Genomic DNA, 21,901 nt, shown 5'->3' with positions numbered 1-21,901 from the left:
GGAGAGCTCTTACTAATGTGTCCCTTGGCCCTTCCAGCCATCTCCTTGTTGCTGCTCTTTGCAAACCTCCCTTGTGCATAGCATCACCTCACCTGCTGTTTCAAAGCCATATAAAATATTTCAGGAGAGACTTCACCCTTTGGTCCGTGCCTTAATAGAGCTGTGAGTTCCCATTATACTCCTGAGGATGTGATTCTGATATGAAGGAGTGGTGTGGCCAAAACAACGTTTAACACATCTGAAAACTGCCGTTCTTCCCACGTGGTATTTCCCAACCTGTTGTTTATTTGTGAGCGGCAGAAAACAAGAATGTCCATGGATTTAGAGCACGAGCTATTTTAGGAAGAGCAATATAAGAGAAAGAGCAGGAATCTGTCCTCTAACTCAGGCAAACATATGCAGTGGTCATTTCGGACCCCGTTTCTTCTTGGCTGCAGAGTCCTCAGGCTACATCCACTCCCAGTAGGAGGAAGCTGGCATGTAAGTGGCACTTAGCAGAAAGGAAAACCTTTAAAATGAAAGAAATAGAAAAATTGAATAATTGTAGAGGTCAAAAACCGGATACTCAATTAGCATTTTGTTTGTCAACAAAACCAGTTATCTAAAGGTCCTTTGAATCATGGGTCAGGAGTCCAGAAAAACCTTATTTCAAGCAATATTAAGGATATGTCGGTGAAAAGACTGCCATGTATTTATTTCCTTTCTCTGTAGATACTCTAAGCTGTCAGATCCTGCAAACTGGCTGAACATTAATGCCACAAATGGTCAGATCACTACCGCTGCTGTCCTTGATCGAGAGTCAGACTACATTAAGAATAATGTCTACGAGGCCACATTCTTGGCGGCTGACAACGGTGAGCCCAGGCTTCACATTGTTCATGCTTCAATAAGACTCTAATGTGATGCATTAAGAGAAATGATGCCCTGACAGAGTTGTCAGTATAAGTTATCTTTTTCCCAGGTTTTTATGGTCAAAAATGTGAAAGTGGGACGGGAAATTGCTGGAGTAAATTAAATGTGCACAGTATACAGAGAGTGTTATTAAGGGAAAGGGAGGGCAAATGGAAAATCGATTTGGGGAGTTCAGTGTAGTGGTGTAGCCTGAACTTAAAAAAATATCAAAGAGATGTGATCTCCAAGGGCTGTTGAACACACCGGTCCTGGTAATCGTCCCAAAGGCACTGATCAGAGCATTCAGGAAGCCTTCCATCGGGAAACCAGAAATAATTGCAGGGGATGGCAGGAGGGTATTAAAAATAAGCCAATCCATTGAACTGCTATGGCTTTCATGAAAGGTGTCTATCTGTCATCAGCGCTAGTCTCTCTCTGTCTGTTACCATTTCCGAAATGTCCAGCCATCATCAGAGCATCTGGATGCTGGTGTAGTTTATTATCAAAGTCACCGAGACCAATACAGATCTTCTCACGGAGAAGTTAAGGCTTGATCTTCTCTACTCATTAAAGATCACACAGCACTTTTGGCCAAATTAGCACTGTGAACCTCAGCGCTGGCCTCACTCAAGGGCAAGCAGTCCATTGCTGCCGCAGCAGCTTCCCTGGGCAAGCAGAAGGCCTTCTTCCCCCTCTCCCACCCTCGCCTTTCCCCTCAGGTTGCTGGGTGCTCAAACCAAACCTGAGTTATGCTTCAGCAACAGAATTAAGTCTAGGCTTGGCTGTGGGCACCTAAGTGTGTTGTTCATACCCTGTAGGTGCTTTCAGGCTGGTTTCTGTGTTAGCTGTTGCCATCCCTCAGGCTGGCAGGTGCCGTGTCTGTTCTAAGTAGATATGGGGATGCTTTCAGGGCTAACAAAATCTTGGTTGTTTGGGATTTTCCAGCTTCACTTCAGTCATTGCATCTTGAGTCACAGGGGCAAGGCAAAGTCATGGAAGAGTCTGGGTGCTAAGCAGCAGTACCAAGCAGCAAATTTTACTCCACCTTGGTGCCATCAGTGGTAGGGCTGGTGTGGTCCCATCCCAACCTTCCTCCCTGTGAAGGCAGCTGGGGCAGTGAAATCCAAAATAGCCCCACGAGTTCTGGCAGCGTTTGTCTGCAAGATTCTCAGGGAAAAACAGATCAAATGAGTTGGCTGAGGCTATACACAAAAGCAGTGGTAGAGCTTGAACCCATCAAACTAATCCTCAGCATCGGACCTTGCAAAGCCAGGGCACTTAGTACAAGGTGATGTGGAGTTAACCCCTTTCCCTGGATTTGGTGCTGATGCATTTCAGCATCAGCACCTCCACATCCATCATTCAGCAGCTCAGAAAGTGAGGACCTAGATAAATCTCTTATTCTGAAAAATTAATCTATCACTGGTATATCACAGCTGTTAAAATGCACATAAAGCAACACCTTATTTAAAATTCTGTCTGGAGTGCTTAGGATAACAGCAAAAGTTTCATCTAGACTAACAGACTCTTTTCACATTTCTCCCAAGTTCCAGCTTCTCCCGCATCATGTACTCATCAAAGAAAGGCTTTGGTTTGGGTGTTTTGGTGGGGATTTTTCTTTCTTTCTTGCAGCAGCAGCATCTTGTTTCCTTAAGTTCTTTTTGCTATTTTCAGTATGTGATAAATAAGCAGTTTAGCCAAATACTCCCTGGAATACAGCAGTTAAGTGTAGAGGTAGCAGTGGTATGTTCCCTTTTTTTAAAAAAAATACTCTCGTTACTATTTCAATCTTAATTCCAGGCAATGAACCAATTTCTCCACTGAAGCCAGTAGCACTGTGCTAGTTTACTTCTCTTGGGCATAAAGTCCAAGGATCCTTTGTAATACATCAGTACCTGCTCTGTCCACACCTTTGCTCTCTCCACATAAGACAGCTGAAACTATATGAAATGTTACATGGTTTACAATAATCGGACATTAAAATTTTGCTTTTTTTTATTATTATTATTTTATTATTTTTCCTGAGCCTGCCCCAGAGCTGCACTCAGGAACGCGAAGAACCAAAAATACCCAGAACCTGAACACAGCAATACCCAGACACCCACACAAAACTGCATTTGTATGTGAAGAGATTGTAGGGTATTTCAGCCACATGCAAGTTAGTGTCTCTCAGGACTGCTAGTTTGCTTTCAACCTATCTCAGAAGCTGTGGATGTGTGGGGGCCTTGCATTCATCCCAGAAGATACTCTAGGTAACATGAAAATAGCACAATCACTTTTCTTGGTCCCAGAAGTCTCTTTTCTTGTTCAGCCCCGGTATCCTGGTGAGCTGTCTGTTTCTCCAGAAACTTTCAAGGCTGATCAAAGACATTGTTTTAGAGGGAGACCTACCCAGTGCTTACAAGATGAAAGGGTGAGATCAATGAGTGAAGAGCTAATGTAGGAATCATGAAAGAAGGATTTCCAGGGCTCCTTCAGCGTTTTCAAGGCTCCTTTAAAAAAGGAAGCAGAAAGGAGAGGAATATAGGCAGGAAAGCCCATGGATGCAGAAGCAATGTTTGAAAGTCCAGTGAGGGGATGGTTTGTGTAGCTTTGTATCTGGCACTGGGACGAAGAGCCAGAGTTAAAAATACAAGCTTAAAAAAGAATTGCTGAAGAAAAGCTGCCTGGGAAGGGAGGCAGTGGGCAAGCCTGAGCAGAGCTGCTGGATGTATGCATGGGGAGAAAATTTAAAAATACCACTCCATTTCTGTAAAGGCTGTCCTTTCATGCCAGGGAGGGCATTACTTTGTGTAACTGGTCACCAGTCAGCCAAATGGGGGTCTTCACCAGCAAGAGACTGGAGGACCAAAACTGTTGTGCTGTGGCATCCCTGGTGGTTAGGACAGATGTAGAGAGGCTGAAGAACTGTATATTGGGATGTACTGTTGCTGCCATGGGTTAGTAGCAGCCCAACATGTTTGGTGATGGCTCACTGTAGGCTTTGAGCAAGGACCTTTCACTACAGCTAGGACTGACCATGGGACAGGCTGTAGAGCTGGACTTTATTTGAAGCAGCATAGTAGTCTGCTAATCTACAAACTGGCTAGCCAGTGCCACAGTAAATGTTGACTAAAGGATTACACTATTTATTTTTTTCTTCCAAACCCTCTTCTTCCTCCTCTTAGCTATTTTTTCAGATGTTTTTTTCCTCTTCAGAGCAGCAGTTACCAAAATTTACACTAACAGTCTGGCGTCACCTCCTTGTATTTTTAGAATTTGACTGAAGACATTGCTGTAGGCTACAAATCTGCAGAGCTGAACCTCCATGTTCTGCTGGAGCAAAAAACAGCACCATTAGGAGGCTTGGGGAAGTTTTAATAATGCCTCTTAAAGCAAGGGACCATGAAAGTGCAGCATGTCCCTAGTAAGGTCCAAGGAGGGAGGGAGAAAATCCTGATTTGTCGAAATTGGAAGGCAGAGAGGGGGCTGGCCCATGGTGTTGTTGTACCCGCTGCTTCCCAGGTGATGGTCATCAGTTCTTGTTCAGCTCTGCCTCTCCCACTTAGGTATACCCCCAGCCAGCGGCACTGGCACGCTGCAGATCTACCTAATTGACATCAACGATAATGCTCCTGAGCTCCTGCCAAAGGAGGCACAGATCTGTGAAAAGCCGAACCTGAATGTCATCAACATAACAGCCGCAGATGCTGACATTGATCCAAACGTTGGGCCCTTTGTCTTCGAGCTGCCAAGTGTGCCATCTGCGGTGAGGAAGAACTGGACCATAACACGGCTGAATGGTAAATGGGGCAGGCAATCCTGAGGACATTTGGACTCTGATTTGCTAATGAGGCCACGTGTGGTTTCAAACTTCCAAACTTTCCTACTTTTTTATCTGATTTTTATTTTTTAAAGCACATTATAGCTGACATTATAGACAAGATAGTTAATCAGAAATGATTTGTATCAGACCTGCAGCATAACTCTAAGAGCCTTGGCACTTGGCTTTTTTTAATGCAGTTCATAATTATGAACGGTTATCAGTACTGAACGGAGTATAAATCATCCATAATGGCCAAGGGGAAAAAAGCTATTATCAGTCTTCCTTATGTTCCAGTGTAATTGTCATAAGCCACAATCAGGATCAATGTTCATTTCTCTGACCATAATTGCATAAAGGCAGCCTTTTAATTTACCATGGAACCAGGAGGGCTAGGTAAGTGTGAAGATTACCAGTATGTGAAGGATTTTTATATTGCAGCATGCAACCACAATTGGCCCTAATTGCTTCTCTGATTGGTAGTTTCAGCAGAGGATTGAAAACATCCTGGAGCCTGAGGGCTGGTTTTGTCTTCAAAGCTGCTCCCTCTCGCTGAGGTCTGGCACCTTCTGCCAGGCTTGTGGCCTCGCAGTTTGGGGCCAAGCCCCCAGCTCTGGTGCTGCAATGGAAAGGAATGCAAGGAGGATTATGTGGCTGAGCACGTCCTTGATGGGTTTTGGGCTTCCCAAAAGCCCCAGAGAGGGGGGGTGGGCGAGCAGAGAGCCCGCAGAGAGGCCAGGTGCAGGCCAGACCAGGGGACCACCACTCGTGCTTCATTTTTGGCATTTCCTCCCATTTTAAATGCATGCGGTTGGGTTTGCAAATGGCACCGAGGTATGTTAGCATGGTGGCGGAGACACGCGTTATTTTACAAAGCACAGGCTGACTGCTGACCCGAGCATTGGGGCAGATGTCTGAAGCTGCCCAGCCCAGGTGTGGTATTGGTAGCCTCTTCTTCAGGACTCCGTAGACTGCTCTGACAGAGGAGCGCTGCCCGCGTGAGTATGGCTGCAGGGCTCCCTCAGTGTCTGCCATCTGTCTGTCTGTCTTGGTTTCTCCAGGCGATTACGCCCAGCTCAGCTTACGAATCATGTACCTGGAAGCCGGTGTGTACGACGTGCCGATCATTGTGACGGACTCGGGAAACCCCCCCCTGTACAACACATCCGTGATCAAAGTGAAGGTGTGCCCGTGTGATGAGAACGGCGACTGCACCACCATCGGGGCAGTAGCTGCAGCGGGACTGGGCACGGGAGCCATCATAGCCATCCTGATCTGCATCATTATTTTATTGAGTAAGTGCCGCAGGGGGTGACACTGCTGCAAAGCGTCACATTTCCCATCCTGTTCCCCTTGGTCCCATTATATGCTTTATTTTTCACAAGCTCCATGAAAAGGGCAGAACTGTGAGCTTTGTGCTGCGGGTGGGGATTCATTTATCTGCATTCGAACCTCCTTCAGTGCAGTGTCAGCAAAGCGAGACACGGACTGCGTGTGCCAGACTTCTCTTTCTAGGACTTCCAGGAGCTTTACAAACATTCACTGCATCTGACAACATCCTGTAGGTAGTGATTATGATATGATTCTCCACGTTCTGCAGAAAAAAAGTTGAATGACTTATCCCCAGTCCTGTGGCAGAATGCCCCACAGATCTCAGGGCGCTGCCTGTCCCTGTCTGGCTGTGGATATACTGGTTCCCAGTTCCAGATGCACCACTTATGGGAGTCCAGCTGGTCCCTGCTGGAGCCAGTGCACAGCTGTGATTTTCCAGTTGTTCAATCCAAAAGGAAAAAAAGAATGGTAGTTATTCCCATTGCTTGTAAAATTGCAAGGGATTGGAGAATCGAGGTGGATTGTGAGCGTCTGCAGAGGAAAGATCTCCCCGGTTTGTGGGGAGCACTCAAGGCCTGGGGGTGCTGTCAGCCAAGGCAGAGGCACAGCCCTCCCGATTGCCCAGCAATGCTATTAGTCCCGGGCTTTCATGAGCATTGCCAATAACCATTTGTGCGCACATTTAAAAATAAAAATGATATCATTATAACTTCAAGCAGGAGTTGGCACAGTAGGGATAGATAAAAATGAGCGCTGAAATGAACAATGAGGTAAATATTCATCAAGAAACACAGGATGAAACCATGGGACTCCCATTAAAGCTAATGGGAGTTATGGTGTTAAATCACATTTAATTTTTACCCCCAATGTGTTTAAACAGAGAACAGACAGAGCAACGTATGCTACAAATGTCACCTAATGCAGATACGATATGGTACATTAAGAGAATGGGTCATCTCTGGGCAAACATCCACCCTCCTGGGCCAGCGATGGAATACACAGTCATATAATTGATTTACCCTACCAGTCTGGAGAGGGAGCAGCAAAGCCGGTGCCTGTGGCTGTGCAGTCCCCCACTCCTCGTCCAGCCCATCCGAGCAGGTGCAGACATCCCCATGCACAGCTCTGGTGCACGCTTTCTGCCCTTCCTCGGATGTGGGGTCCCAGCAGCGAAATGTTTGAGGCTGTCCCCTCACCGTGCACGTTTGTTGTGAATGCAGGCACCTGCAGTTGCACACCTAGAAAAAGGAGTGGCATTCATCAGTTCCCAACACATTTTCTACAGCAGGGCATGCAGGCATGCTTCAGCCTATGCACTGCTGCTCTGCAGGCTTCGCCAGCCCATGGAAGATCAGTTCCTAACTCTGAATTCATGGAAGATGAGGGCACGGGAAAAGTTTGCACCACAAGTCCCAGAGGCGATAAAACACAGGACTTCTTTTTGCTTCTCTCGTTTAAATCCAGTCCTAAAATATGATTTAAGCAGTTGAAAATCCTATTGACTGAAATTAACATCAGCTGAAGGACGTTTGATTTAAGAGATTCCTCTTTTCATTCGCAGATACATTATCCCTTTTTAAATTATGGGTTTTATTACAAAAGCTTATTTTTACATTCATTGTAATTCTAATTGACTTTTTTTTATCTTCAAGAGCTGCAAAGCACTGTATCAGTGATGAAAAATGTAATTTGCGATGAGCGGAGTTTTTCAGCTACATCCTTCTAGTGTTTTGCCTCCTTTGTATCTATTTTATATCGTGACCTCTGAACAAAAGCCTGCAAAAAGGCAGATAGGGGTTTTTTTTGTGCTATTTGTCCATTTTAGAGTCAGCAGGTCAAAGTTTGATGGCTTTAAAAGAAAGGAGCAGCAAGGGGACAGATCTGAGGTTGCTCAGGTGAAGGAAGTTTCTGCCTTTACCTTTGCTCAAAGGTTTTTTCTTCTTCCTAATACCTGATGTATTAGCTGCACGAATAACACATTTAGGAGAAGAGCAATGCAATAAAAAATTGTGAAGGGTGAAGACAATAGATTTCAAGAAAAACTACATGCAGAGTGAAAATGGGTCTAACAGCAGTAATAGCACTTCCCATTCTGCAGAGTGAATAAAAGGAAGGAGAGTGCACTACATCCGCTATTGACACTTTGAAGGTCTTGGTTTTTTTCAAGGTAGCTGTAAAGGCGTTAATGGCACAGTTTTTTCCACAAGTGCATGAAAAAGTAGCATTTGAAAAAAAGAAAGGAAAAAAAAAACTGGTAACCATTATAATATTGTCTTTGTGGACTAGGCAGGTATCTTGTTGTGAGAGACTTGAAAAGGAAAGACGACTTCAATAGTCTGCTAAATAGCTGAGGTTTTATATTGCAGATAAGAGTTACATTTTCTTTCCTTTTCTTTTTTGTCTCTTGAATAGATCTAGGATAAGCATTAAAGAAATGCTGAACTATCTGAAAACAATTCTGTTAGCTAGCAGGCAAGGATGGCAGCCAGTTGGCACACAATGGCGGTAATTAGCTGTCCAGTCCTCTTCTGCTCTCTTCAGTGAATTCCTGTTGGGTATAAACACTTCGGTGCTGGGAGGAAAAACTCAGATCCACCTAACCCACCTCCCCCTGTGGCGGGGACCGCCAGCTGGGCTGCCCGCCTGAGCAGGAGGCCTTGAGCTACTCTCCTCTGCTCGCCCTCCGTGCTCCAGGAGGAGGCAAAGGGAAACAAAATATGGGATGGTAGAAAAACAGCAGCTGCTTGTTCTCCTCATGCAGCTAAAAGCACAGTGATGGTCTGGGATCTTCCATCCTACTTGGGCTTCCTTGTGTTGGCTGCATTGATTTGGCATGGTTGAGGTTAACCCTGGTGAGATGAAGCCACGCCACCCATTCCCACCTGCACTGTCCGTCTGTCTCTCCCTTCTCGTGCTGATTGCCACCATCACAGCTCAGATGGAGAACGGAGGGGAAAGCAGACACCAGGAGGTGTAGCTGCATTTTTTTTGCATGTCTTGCAGCTACTGAGGATGAGGATGAAAGCTAGAGTCTCAACAAGTTCTTGAAGAAGACAAGGTCTGGTTGCTTTACGTTAGAGGGAAGTTAAGTTCCCAAAGCAACTTACATGGAGAAAGTCTTACAGAGCCCACAGCCTCTGGGCCGTGGCCATATGAAGAAGGTGGTTATGGAGCAGGGAGTCAGATCCCTTTGGGTAAAGCTGTTTAAGCTGGGAAAACTTACTCATGATGCAAGAACTCTTCATTTCTCTCTGTTAATGTACTGAGAGATTAGCCAGGGCCTGGCATGCAAATGCTGATGGCTGAAGAGGTTTGCTGTGTGTTACCAGATTTGCTCTCCCTTCTGCAAAGCTGAAAGGGTTTCCCATGATCATAGATCTGCTTTGCAAGTCAATGGTCAAATGCATATGCTCCTGTCCTGGCTAATATGATTTTAGAAGTTTAGAAAGCCACCCTCATTTACCAAAGAAAAAGTGAGTATAAATCGAATTACATGACCCAGTGTTACCCAGCCTCCCCAAATCAGTCTTCCTTAGCAAACTGCAGACAGCTCAGCAGGACGTCTGCCAAGGCCAGGGCCCACAACCTGAGCTGACATCAGTGTGCACGCTGGCAAGCCCACCACCAAAGGTGTTGTTCATTTGCCTGTACCTGTTTGCTTCTCAGCAGCTCTGCAACTCTCTTTCCTTTGTTTTTATTTTATGCTTCTTGTAGAAAACTCAAGATTTAGATCAAATGTCTTCAGAAAGCTGCTGTTTTCACACTTGCCATTTGCTTTTCCTTTGCTTTTCCTTTGATTGTGTGTTTTACTTCAGCTCAATCAGCATTCGTGATGGAGCTTAAAGACCTGTTTGGAGTAGCGGCCTGTCATAGTATTTACAGCTCTCACTGATCTCTCCCTTATAAATTAGAACATGCAAGAGGATAACATTTTTTTCCTCTTACTAGCAGTCAGTGAAGTTTCTCCCCCAAACTCGTCGTGGCCTGCAATCTACACTGTAAGTTGTGCCATATGCAGTTCATTCAACATTTGTTCAGCACACGCTGACATGTGCAGAGGATTCTTGCATGGGAAATTATTCAAAACATCATTACCCTTTAATGTCAGTGTATGCTTTGTCTTCATAAAATGGGGCTTCTACTCCAGAAGGGGTATTTATTTCCTCTCCTGGTGGCTGCATAAACCTGGAGGACGTGCTCCTCAGCTAGCAGCCAGCCTCCTCCATAGCAGAAGAGCGCAGGCAAGGTGTTAGGAGGTGCCACCACGCTCTGACCCATGCAGCCCGGGACATCCCGGCTCACCCAGCTCCTTCACTCTTACAGCCATGGTGCTGCTGTTCGTGGTGTGGATGAAACGCCGGGAGAAGGAGCGCCACACCAAGCAGCTCCTGATCGACCCCGAGGATGACGTGAGGGACAACATCCTGAAGTATGACGAAGAGGGAGGTGGAGAAGAAGATCAGGTGAGAAGGTCTTGGTCAGAATAGCTGTGCAATCTCTACTCTCAAAAAAAGGCAGAAACCACATTATTTTCACTAGTGTATTTGCAAAGGGCTATGTCCCCCCTTGTTTATGCCCAGGCAGCTTTATTGGCTTCCCCAGCGTGACATGGGCATCGATGAGAGCCACCTTAGGTCCAGGGCTTTCAGCTTGTTTCTGGGACATGCTCCTGTGCAAGCAGGACCATGCCAGGAGCATGGTGCCACATGGATTTTGCTATCCCCAGCCCAGCTTCCTGGGGATGGATTATAAATCAATCCATAGACACTCATGTTCGAACAATATTTCTGCTGTTTTGGTCATTAAAGTCATGTATTTTCCCATACCCCTTCAGAGATCTCATGAAAACCAACTACCAGCTACCAACTACCAACTACCGTCCACGCCAGACCTGTGGCTGGAGGCACTTGACTTGGTGTGCTTGAGCATAAAGGTTTTTTTGACTTCCCCTGTATTTTCTTAATTGTCCCTGGTGTGCCTGTAATTTCTTTTAATTTCTGGACATAGTTTGTGAGAAATGTCTAAATACATTTGGGGATTTTCTTTCTCATCACAGAGCTTAAAATGGCAAAGCTTTGCTAGGGGACAGAGCCCTCAGCCACGTCTGCCCGAACACGTCAGCTCTTCTGCGGTGGCTTCTTATTACAGACAGCGCTGCTGATGTGGCATGTGGACATCCCCGGCCTGCACTCTGGGGATGTGCTGTCCCTCTGCTAAGGATGTATTTCCTTGGCTAAAATTCCAAAGTTTGGCCTCTCGTGTTTAGGACACTGTTTTTTTCTTTTATTCCTACCTAACAGAAGAGCCCAGGACACTCTCAAAGATTTTGTTCATGCAAACAACGTGTCTCTGCATCATGTCACAGCTTTTTGCTTGCTGAAATGGACCATGTGCTGGTCAGGGCTGGTGTCCGGGAGTCCTGAGGTCAGTGGCTGGCGCTGACCGAGCCACCGCAGCACGTCCTGCCCTGGAGGTCCCCCCAGCATCCAAAAGCAAGCGAGGGAGCATAGCGAGAGCCACCGCAGGGATCCGAGGCAGGGACTTCGCCCAAAATTTGTAAAGTTCTTACTCAACAGAAAAATCCTTGCAATTAGCATTTCTTTTTTCTTGTCACTGACAAGATATTTATAAATATTGCTCCTGGAGATTCAATCATCCCCATCTGAGCACAAGAACAGTTTTACCAGTAGAACAAAGTACTGTTATAAACATTCAAACTCGCTGAAGTATCTGGTTTCAGGCAAATACACTGTAGGCTTAAATATTTTAGAAAGGATTCGTTAAAAATAACAGCAGAGGAAAAGCAGCAAAACACCATTACCTACATGAATACATTTTTAATGGAATATTACCTGGTTCTCGTTCCCTGATAGAAACCTATTCTGCTGGGATTTTTCACAAGCAGAAAGAACATAATTACTTTAAAAGGCCTACATGCATAAATGCAGTACACATTTTAATGTTTTTACTTCTGTACAAATGTAATTGCAATAATATGTCTACCAACACTATGTATTTACATTATATTATGTATTTCATCCAAAATTTATGCACATATCTAGGCACATGCAAACCAAAGCTAATTTTTTATCCCAAAGATTTGGACACTGTGTTAAATATTCAAAAGGTATTTAAATATTTGATTTAACTTATGTTTTAAGATACAGTCTTATGAAGTCAATTTTATGAGCTACTCAGAGGTCAGGTTCATCTGTAATTTAGATAGAGATGCTACGTACCCAGGAACAAGATTTGGCATCGAACTTGAGCTGAGAAAAGATTAGCCCCCTCAACTTCTTTGTATGTTGATGCGATGTCAGGAGCGTAGGTGATCTGAATGAAAAGCCCTTGGTTTCACTTCGTGCATTTCCATTTGTCACAGGATTACGATTTAAGCCAGCTCCAGCAGCCAGAGACCATGGATCACGTGCTGAACAAGGCACCTGGAGTCAGAAGGGTGGATGAGAGGCCTATTGGTGCTGAACCGCAGTATCCTATAAGACCAGTAATCCCCCATCCCGGGGATATTGGTGACTTTATAAATGAGGTATGTTCTTGATGGTGTCCTATGTCACATCTTAAAAGCTTGAGCAGCCAGCTAGCATCAGCTGTGCAACATTTTCCTGGCTGCTTTATGGACCAAGTGATGCTATTCGTCCCACGAGAAGTCTGATCAGAGCACAGGGAACGATTACGATGAGCAAAGGAAGCAGGACTTGGCCAAAGAAAGGCTCCAAGCCTATAAAAGCCAAAGTGCACACAAAAACCCCGAGATTTCTGGCTTGTGGATATCAAAAACAGCACACTTTTCAGCATCCAGGCAGTATAACCTGCTTCTGCTCTCCCTTTGATTGCTCTGAGTGCTGCAGTTGCTGTCAGTAAATACACTGCCTGGATGGGGACAGAGGAGGAATTTCCTTGCCATGTGGCTGGACAGCTGGATGGTTTGCCTAAAGCCAGAGGTGCCTTTTGTGGCTCTGGACTTGCAATTATTTCATCAGTCTGCATCTTTTCTCTTTGGTCTAAAACCTCAAAGAGTTTGCAGAGCACAGAGATTCATCACAGATCAGAGAGGGTTTCTTTATTTTATGTTAGATTACTGTTCCTTTATCTACTTGTACAAATATCTATCAATTTAGCATCTCACCTCATTTTTAGTTTTAAAATGAGTGATTGAGTGGTTACAAGCCAATCAATGCATTATTTCCTCTGAGACAAAAACCACCATCCATTCTGCAAGTCAGAAAAATAAATGTTATAGCGATTTACTTCTATTATTATATCAATTTCCTGCTGTGCTTTTTCTCATTTTCCTCCCTAAAATTCCTTCTTCCTTTGTTCCTGCCCATCCTTCACACTCACATTCACACACACACGTGCACTTCAAGGCTCGCTCTCGTGCATGCTCTGGCTGCTGTTCACTGCAGTAAGACAGACTCCGTCTCCCCGCGCTGAGGCTGGAGTTTCTGGACGTGTGAGCGCAGATCAGGTTTCTTTATTGCAGGTCTATTCCACGCGGCTTTTCCCAGCGCTGGGCTGCAGCAAAGCAATTCTTTCTCTCCGTATCCCGAGGCCATTTGTGGTGCTGGCCCAGACTGCTGCCCACACCACACTCGCTTAGCACAAGCTGGAGCAGCGATGCTTTTCAGCCCCTCCAGGACCCCTTGCCCAGGGTTTCACACCCTACATCTCTGCTGGGTGCAGAGCAGAGGGCGCATTGTGCCCCCATTTGCTCGGAGCCCCAGGACCCACATGCAGCAACCACCCTCCTTTAGCTTTGCTGCAGGCATCCCAACCCTCCCAGCACCCTTCCCCAGCCATGAAACCCCGCGGCGGGCACTAACACCGTCTGTTTGCCACCCCAAGGGCCTGCGTGCGGCAGACAACGACCCCACGGCCCCCCCCTACGATTCCCTGCTGGTCTTCGACTACGAGGGCAGCGGCTCCACTGCCGGCTCCGTCAGCTCCCTCAACTCCTCCAGCTCCGGGGACCAGGACTACGATTACCTTAACGACTGGGGCCCCAGGTTCAAGAAACTGGCGGACATGTACGGGGGAGGCGAGGAGGATTGAACTGACCTCACTTATTTAAAAAAAAAAAAAAAGAGAGAGAAGAAGAAGAAGAAAATAAAAACAATTAAAAACAAACCCACAGACGACAACGTTAACGAAAAGAGCCGATGCAGAAGCAAGAACTGTACAGATGTGGCAGCTTTTTTAATTAATATCCCCTGCTGACTGTATTGTTATTTTTAGTGGTGATTTAGGAGGTTTCTTTTTTTTTTCCTTTTTCTTTTCAATTTTTTTTTTTTAGAATATTGAGCTGTCTCGCATGAACACTTGTCTCTGCTGCAGGTTTTTTTGTTGTTGTTTTTGTTTTTTTTTAATGTCAGCTGGGATATTGCTCGTTTATCTGCTTTATGACTAAAGAGAGTGAAAGGCACTCTGTCTTAACTTGAATTTCTTAGAACAGAAGCACTGTTTTTAAAATATATATATATATATATTTGAAAGTGCCTTTTGGTGCATGTATCAGATTCCCTTCAATCTCAGGAGTGATGAAAACAAACATACAACCATCCTGGGCAGCACTCCCTGTGACCCTAAGCCAGTTCTAGCTGGGAAGGAGTTAACAAAAAGGAACTGTGGAGATTGTTTCTTTTTTGCCTTTTTTTTTTTTTTTTAAGGGGGTGACTCACTCTGGGGTGGAGAGGATGGGGGGTGGGAGGGGGAGATGTTTTGAGTGGAAATCTTAACAGCCATCTTTAAGCCTCAGCAGGTGGTGAACTAGTCATCATGTTGTATATAATTCAGTGTTATCAGATGCAAAATACCGACTAGGGGGCTCTGCTGTAACCTGGTCACACTCAATGTAGCTGCATAGAACTATAGCATTGATAAAGCCTTTGGTTATTGCCACAGAACTCTCCAACAGCCCTTGCCTAAACCCTACAAGTAAATCGTGAAATGACCAAAGGCCCATTTGTTTGTTTTTATGCTATCGGCGTGTTTTGGCTCCCACGAGTGGTGTAAATACCGGCTGGGTTACGTGGTGCTGTCCCACGTCTCTGGTGGCGCCCGTCGGCACGAAGCCAATGCCGTTGCCTCTCGCGCGTCACTGCCCCGCTGCGGGCTGGGGCACGCGAGGGGCCGGAGCCGGCAATCAGCACTTTTGCCATCCGTAAGTATGGAGCTAGCCTAGAACGACGTTAATGCCTTGGAGCATCAGTAGCCAAAGCTCAACAGCATCATGTAACTCAGCTAATGTGTGTCCTTTATATTCGATGGGTAGGTGCTGCTATCTGTAGTAAATGTTTTTTTTGGAGAAGAAGTGCAACGAGGGCCTGTTAAGTATCTTGTGGTTAATATGCTCGAGCATTGCCAAGCAAGCAAGAGGTTTTGCAGCATCCAGGCATAATTCAACATCAGTATTATAAATGGTAGCATACTACCTAGTTTATATGTAGGGTCAGTTTAACCAATAACAAATAGTTATTAGCTTTTTTTATTACATTTTTCCTTTACTGATTTGGACTAGTGGGTTTCTGTCTAATGTTTGTAAAATGATTTAGACTGCATGGATGTGTAATATAAACCACATTTAATGGATTATGAGCCACTTAATTAATGTGCTATGAAATCTTGGATTACCTGTGTTTTATATTCTGCAGACGATTTTGCAGTGGGTTCGCTAAAAATTGTAAAAGTGCTTAGATATATTTTCATTTAAATCCAAGAATGTGCACAGTACTGGAAGGTGATTATCCAGGGGATAATCATGCTTTTTTGATATCTTGATTAATTCTCAAGTTGAATGCTAAGAGTTAAACGGGGGGGCGGGGGGAGCGAGCGCGTGCACGCGAGAGAGCGCGAGAATGAGGAGAGCTTGCGGTAACGAGTGGACGTTGTTTCAGAGGGTATACTAGGCTGCAAGATCGTCTCTATAGATTTTTGAAATGCTCCTAGTGCATTTTATATTTCACTGTATCATATTTTCTATAAAATGCAGTTTCTGTAAATTAACGAGCATTTGAAATGTGTCTTGTATGAAGTGGAATGTGGTAAAAGTCTGCCCAAGGGGACTCAAAACGTTACCAGTATGTTATTAATTACCGAAGATGCGATCTTTCTTTTTCTCTCGGTCGGTCAGTTAGCCGCCCGGTCACTTTGTCCTTCCGCTGCCCAGAGAGCAAACACACACTCAGACAAGTTTCTGGAGGAGCCCCGGGGGCGATGGATGGCTCAGCCCCGGCAGACCTGGGAGCAGTGGCCGCAGCCAGGCGAGGACACGGCTGCGAGCAGCACGCGCCCCGTCCCCATGAAGCGCGGCCTTTGCAGGTTTCTATTCCAGAGCTGGGTGCCCGGTTGTCTCAGGTAACCAGCATGAAGGTCTTGGCCTGCTTCTGCCGTGAGCCTTCCCCTCTTCCTGGCCGCCCTCCTCTCCCCCAGCCTCCAGCAGGCCTGGCAGCTCCCGGCCTCCAGCTGCTGGGCTCCCCCTGAGCCTCTGGTCTCCCCCTCCTGCTGCCTCGGGCCTTCCCCTTGTCTGCAGGCCGGCACCAACTGGGGTGTGCACCTCCTCTGAAGCCACCCAGCAGCATAATAAATAATAATTCCCCAGTCACGGCCGTGCTCTGTGCCCGTCGCTGTAACCTCACCACCAGGTGAAGGAGGCGGATGGAGGCCGGGAGGAGCCGATGGCGCCCGCTTCCCGCAGCGCTGCTGGCCTGGATGCCGAGCTGTGCGGGCACCTGGCTATACCAGCAGGAGCTGAACGTGGGCTCCAGAGCACCTGGTGCTTGATGCCTGGCGTGCTGTTGGCCGGGGCCATGGCCTACAGGTCATGGTGTGTGCCCAGGGGCCGTACCCAGGGCTGCAGGGGGTAGCCACCCCCCCCAGCACGGCAAACAGGAGCAGCTCCCTCCCTGGCCAGGAGGGAGACACTGTCAGACTTCAGTTTGTCTAAACAGTTCAGGATTTTAAGAACATTTTATGCAACCTAAGTCAAACAAAACTGTCGGAGTAATTAAAAATAAATCAGCCTGCCTGCTTCCATTGGAAACTTTTCTTAAAAAATCAGCTGATATTTTTCTGCAGCATTTGCAATCCAGCCACTCCAACCCCATAAGCCTATAAATCAAACCAACTAGTTCATTATCTTTTGACCCAGTTCTGCTCAGTCTCCCTCCATAGGACGACCTCCTCCTGCTCCTCCTCCTCCTCCTCCCCGCACCCTCCACCACTCACCTTTGCAGTCCCACAAGCATGGCTGCAGGGTCTGGCCCCTTTCCTCGCGGTGGAACAGGCAGAAGGTAAGCGAGCAGCACATCGAGCAATGAAAATAAATCACTTTTTTGCAAAGCTTTTTGCTTGTTAATATTACGCTTTATAACCAGCTAAGATAATGCAGTATACGTCAATCTGAGGGGTCCCATGGAAGAAGTGGCATTGCTATTCACGGCTGGAGGTGACTGCAGCTTACCAGGAGCCGAGGTGGGGAAACACCAACTTTCCCTAAACTTACAGGTTTTTCTTACAGGCCACACAGGGTTATTCTCTGATTAAATAAATCGAAGCACTGACTTCAAGAAACTATTGAAATAAGCGGTGCCCACACATTGGATCCCCCACTTTTTGCCCACCTAGAGACGATGGGGGAAAGAGCACTGCTTTCAGACAGATGGAGGTGAGCCCACCCTCAAAATAGCATTTTTACACCCAGTTTCCCACCCATACCTCACACCACTGTCGGGAGCCAGTACCGCAGCTCTCAGCAGTGTCTAGGGGATGTGGACAGGGATGGGGACAGGGACAGCGATGTCTCATGTGGCTTCCACCTCCTCGGCATGAAGTTTGCCCATCTCTGAGCCAGGACCATCCATGCCCTGGGTCCCCGCTGTGCCCGCGGCCACCTGGGGCACGGCCCCGGTCTGATCATTACGCAGCCTGTAGAAAGGGAGAAGCATCCGTCACAGAAATGCTTTGCAAGGCAACAAGGAAATTCAGCAGGTAATTAATGACAGTAAATAGGCAAGTCTGTTATCGGTGTCCTACATGCTACTCATAGTTATGCTTATAGTTTTGCATTTTCCTGTTTGTTTGTTTTTTCCTGTTTTTTTTGCTGGACCAGGCGATGCCATTGATGGTTGTAAGGGGGTGGCGGGGAGCTCACATCCATGCAGCAGGCACCTGAGCCTCTGTGGATGGGCTTTTGGGGATGCTCGGGTCCGAATTCACCCTCCAGCAGTAAGTGGGCTGTAGGAGGTGGCTGTGTCACCTGCACCCACTTTGCATAGGGTCAACGTCCAGGCATTGGAGAACTGTAGCGGGCAGGGCAGGCAGGGTCTGTACAACACAATATGCCAAGATTGCGACTTTGTTTAGTCTCAAGAAACATATTAAGGTAAAATACGGGACTTTTATTTGTGATGTCTTTTGAAGCTCTTCATTGTAAGTGTGAAAAAATGGGGGGAATGCTGTGTAACGATGAACATGATGTTTAAAACAGCAGCTAGACAACGTAGGTGTCTCCCACGCAAAGTTAACTCAGTTTCATGGGGAAAAAATCAAAGTTATCTCAAGTACACACAAACCCCATGCCCAACTGCTCACCATGATGTGTACATAATGTAGTTAGTGCTTGAAGCTACAAATCAAATAGGTGAAAAAACCAACGATGACATATAGATGTATAATTGGAACACTTTCTTTTAATTATGATTTTGCATGTTTCCTTTAATGATGGAGAAGCTGTGTAGCAGCCCGCATGACTGTGGTTGTTCTCGAGGAAGACTTCTGCTGTTCTGCTGTATTCACGCTGAAGCGCAAAAGCAGTTTGCGTCCGTTAACCGAGTTCAAAAACCATTTTTTGTAACCGTCAACAGCACAAATATTTTGTATTGTTGTTTGTACCATTTTTGTACCAAAATCAAAAGAGGGAAAAAAATATAGGGAAGAAAGTAAATGTTTTCAATGTGTTTTTAGTGCCACTGCAATCTTGGTTTCCAAACTGAGTAACAGCTTTGCTGATTTATTGTGTATCAAAGCTGAACTGGCGCACTGGCGCCTGGCTCCAGTGTAATAAAAATAAAGTCCCCCTTTTGAATAGTCTCACTTGCTTTTTTTTTTTTTTTTAATTCCATTTCACTTTCCTCCACACCCACCCCATTGCATTTGCCGATGACAGACTTCCTCTTGCAGTGAAGCAATAAAGAGTTGCCTCACCACAGGTTTGGGTCCATGTGCATGGGCATCAATGGTATTTTCAGAGTCCCTGGGTGCTTCTGCACTTGTCTGGGGGCTGGGAAGTTTGCATTCCTTAAAGCAAGGAGCGTGGCTTGCCCACAGGGCGGTCATTTCAGTGAGGACAGTGCCTGCAATGGTGGGCTGCGGGTCCCACAATGCTGCACACCTCTGAGCCTGTTTGGCAGCACGGGTGGTGGTGATTTCCTTTGACACCAGGTGTTTGCATTTTAGCACCTTGACACCACATTAAGGGGCTGGGACAAGTGGCCTCTGCCTGCCCCGTCCGTACTCCACCATTTTCCCCATTTCATCACCCTGGGGTGAGTATAGGCTGGGAAGGACGAGCAGTTCCAGCACGGCACGGAGCTGTTGCAGGCAAGCACGTGGAAAGCAGCGTTGTCTCATTTTAATAAACATTAAGATGAATACAAATCCTGTACGTAGCTATTTACTTCCCCCCAGAGTCAACTAAGAATATTTTATTGCTGGTTTTGCTAATTCTCAAGCTGTTCTGTTTCTTAGAATTATCTTTAACTACTGAATAATGCAAGACTGTTGCATCACAAATATTAGTTTCTGCTATCTGTGGAAGTCTGTGCTCTCATCATCCTGTTATTAGGCTTTTATCTGCCTGAAGAAAGTCTTGTTCCTAAAATGATTTAGCTGCATGCGTAGCTTTGACCATGAGGATAGCTTTACTAAGCTGATGAAAATGGCCACCCTCCTCTAAATCCCTTGAATTTTGTACTAAAATTAAAAATAATAACAAGAATTATTAAAGATATAATTATAGATGGGTTTGGGGACAGCTCTCCCAAGTCAGAGGCAGACACCAGAGTTTGCAATAGAATTTTCTTCAGATCAAGCCAAAGCACACAGGGTTTTTGTGTATTTCTTCCCAATAAACTAAAATAAAAGACTTTTCTTTGTTATCTGGACTAAAGCCCCTGAGTTATCTGGCCCTTTTTTCTCCAATTCTCTTTAAATCGAAGACATTTTTTAATCAAAGCCTGAGTTAATAGACACATTAGGCAGTTTTACACGACAACAAAATATCTACCCTAAACTCTAATGCAATATCACTGTCAGAATAGACCCCAGGTCAGGACAGGTGGAGTCTCAGGAGGATGAAATGCCTCTTTTTAACCACTGGCCAAACTTTCTCTGTGTTCACGTGTGTGAGCCAGCACGTCGGCTGTGTGCTCTTACCTTGGCAGTCCCTTGGCATGCACATCGCTGATTGATTTTATTATTTTTTTATTATTGCTGTTATTATTATTATTATTATTATTAAATAATAATAATAATAATTGTTATTATTATTATATTTTATTTGTGCACAAATTCATATTGAAGGGGACCCCACGTGCAGCTGAGTTAGGTACCAATCCCCCAAGCAAGCAGGGTAGGAAGTGCTGCAGAGGAGCAAGGTGCCTGTGGGGCACACAGGACATGGGACACACGGACACCGGTGGGAACCAGGCAGCTCCCCAGTCAGTGCCTTGCTCCACCCCATTAAAATACCAACGGCGCGGCTCCTCCGGCCTCAGCAGCAGCAGCAACACACCATGTGCTCACGTTAGCCAGAGCAGCAGCATTTCTCTTAGTCCTGGATAAACTGAAAGGAAAAAGGGAGAAGGGAGGTTAGCAAAGGGGAACGGGCCTCGCCATGCCTGCCCACCCACCGGCACTTCCCTCCACTCGCTCGAATGATGCTCACGATTTATTCATGACCACCTCATTGCCCACTCCCGGCAGATCCTGGGGGGCACAGAGCCAATGGCCCATCATGGACCCGAATTTCGGTGCAAGCAGAGGGTGCAGGGTGCAGAGGGGAGGCGTTGGAGGCAGGGAGCAGGGAGCAGGCCCTGATCCAGGCCACCCACACCAGTTTACCAGAGCGAACGCTTTCTCCTGATAGAGCTGTAGGAGCTCTTCTGTTCCCCCTCCCCTCTTGCGATGATTAATGTACAGCTTCCCCGCACTCATCTCAGCGCCACAGCGCAATCCATCTCGCCCGCTTGTTGCCTCTCCCTCTCCACCTTCCCACCTTCTTTTTTAATGAGAAAATGTTTGTGTTTTTTTCCAAGATGTTTGTTGTGGTTTTTTTTCTGAGCAGGGAACCGGCGGTGGGCCCGTGGCTCTGAGCAACGGCCGAGGCCTCTGACTGGCCTCACCAAGGCACCAGCCTCCCCCTCACCTCCCACTCAACCCAATGCACGTTTTTTCATGGTTTTGCAGAAATTCACCTGGGGGACAGCATAGCCATGATGGGCACGCATGGCACAGCCACTCGGGCTGCCATAGAGCATGCACCCAGAGTGGTGCCAGGGACCTCACGCAAAGGCCAGGGCTGAAAAGTAAAAACGAATGCACTGAAGTTGCTATTGATGGGTTTTTCCTGAAAGGCCGTGGCTTGCTCTCAGGTCTGCCTCCTGGTGTCATCATCCAGCCCCTCCGGATGGAGATAAGAGGTGTGGGAAGAGGGAAGCCTCGGCTGACATCTTTCATCTGCCTCTCGGAGAGGTGGTTTTTAAGCCAGCCTAACCCAAGTGACCCTGAAGCTTTTTTTTTTTGAAAACCCTGGAAGCTTTGGCGAGCTACACTCAGTTAAGGGGGCTGGATGGAGGAAAA

General features: G+C 46.3%; 1 protein-coding gene across 4 annotated transcripts in view; it reads left to right on the top strand.

Annotated features, from left to right (window-relative positions):
* Positions 1–19,132, top strand: part of CDH4 (cadherin 4) — a 525,850-nt gene extending 506,718 nt beyond the window's left edge. For all 4 annotated transcript variants that reach the window (XM_013188900.3, XM_066978558.1, XM_013188903.3 and 1 more), the window contains 6 exons: positions 712–854; positions 4,440–4,673; positions 5,755–5,988; positions 10,349–10,488; positions 12,408–12,572; positions 13,892–19,132. In XM_013188900.3, the coding sequence (XP_013044354.2) occupies positions 712–854; positions 4,440–4,673; positions 5,755–5,988; positions 10,349–10,488; positions 12,408–12,572; positions 13,892–14,098 (1,123 nt within the window). In that variant the 3' untranslated portion in view covers positions 14,099–19,132. The remainder of the gene's footprint in view (positions 1–711; positions 855–4,439; positions 4,674–5,754; positions 5,989–10,348; positions 10,489–12,407; positions 12,573–13,891) is intronic.
* The last annotated feature ends 2,769 nt before the right edge of the window (positions 19,133–21,901 follow it).

This window comes from Anser cygnoides, chromosome 16 (genome assembly GCF_040182565.1).
Source record: "Anser cygnoides isolate HZ-2024a breed goose chromosome 16, Taihu_goose_T2T_genome, whole genome shotgun sequence".
Lineage (NCBI taxonomy): Eukaryota > Metazoa > Chordata > Aves > Anseriformes > Anatidae > Anser > Anser cygnoides.
The sequence above is the reverse complement of the archived record's forward strand: the minus strand, read 5'-3'. Positions and strand labels throughout refer to the sequence as shown.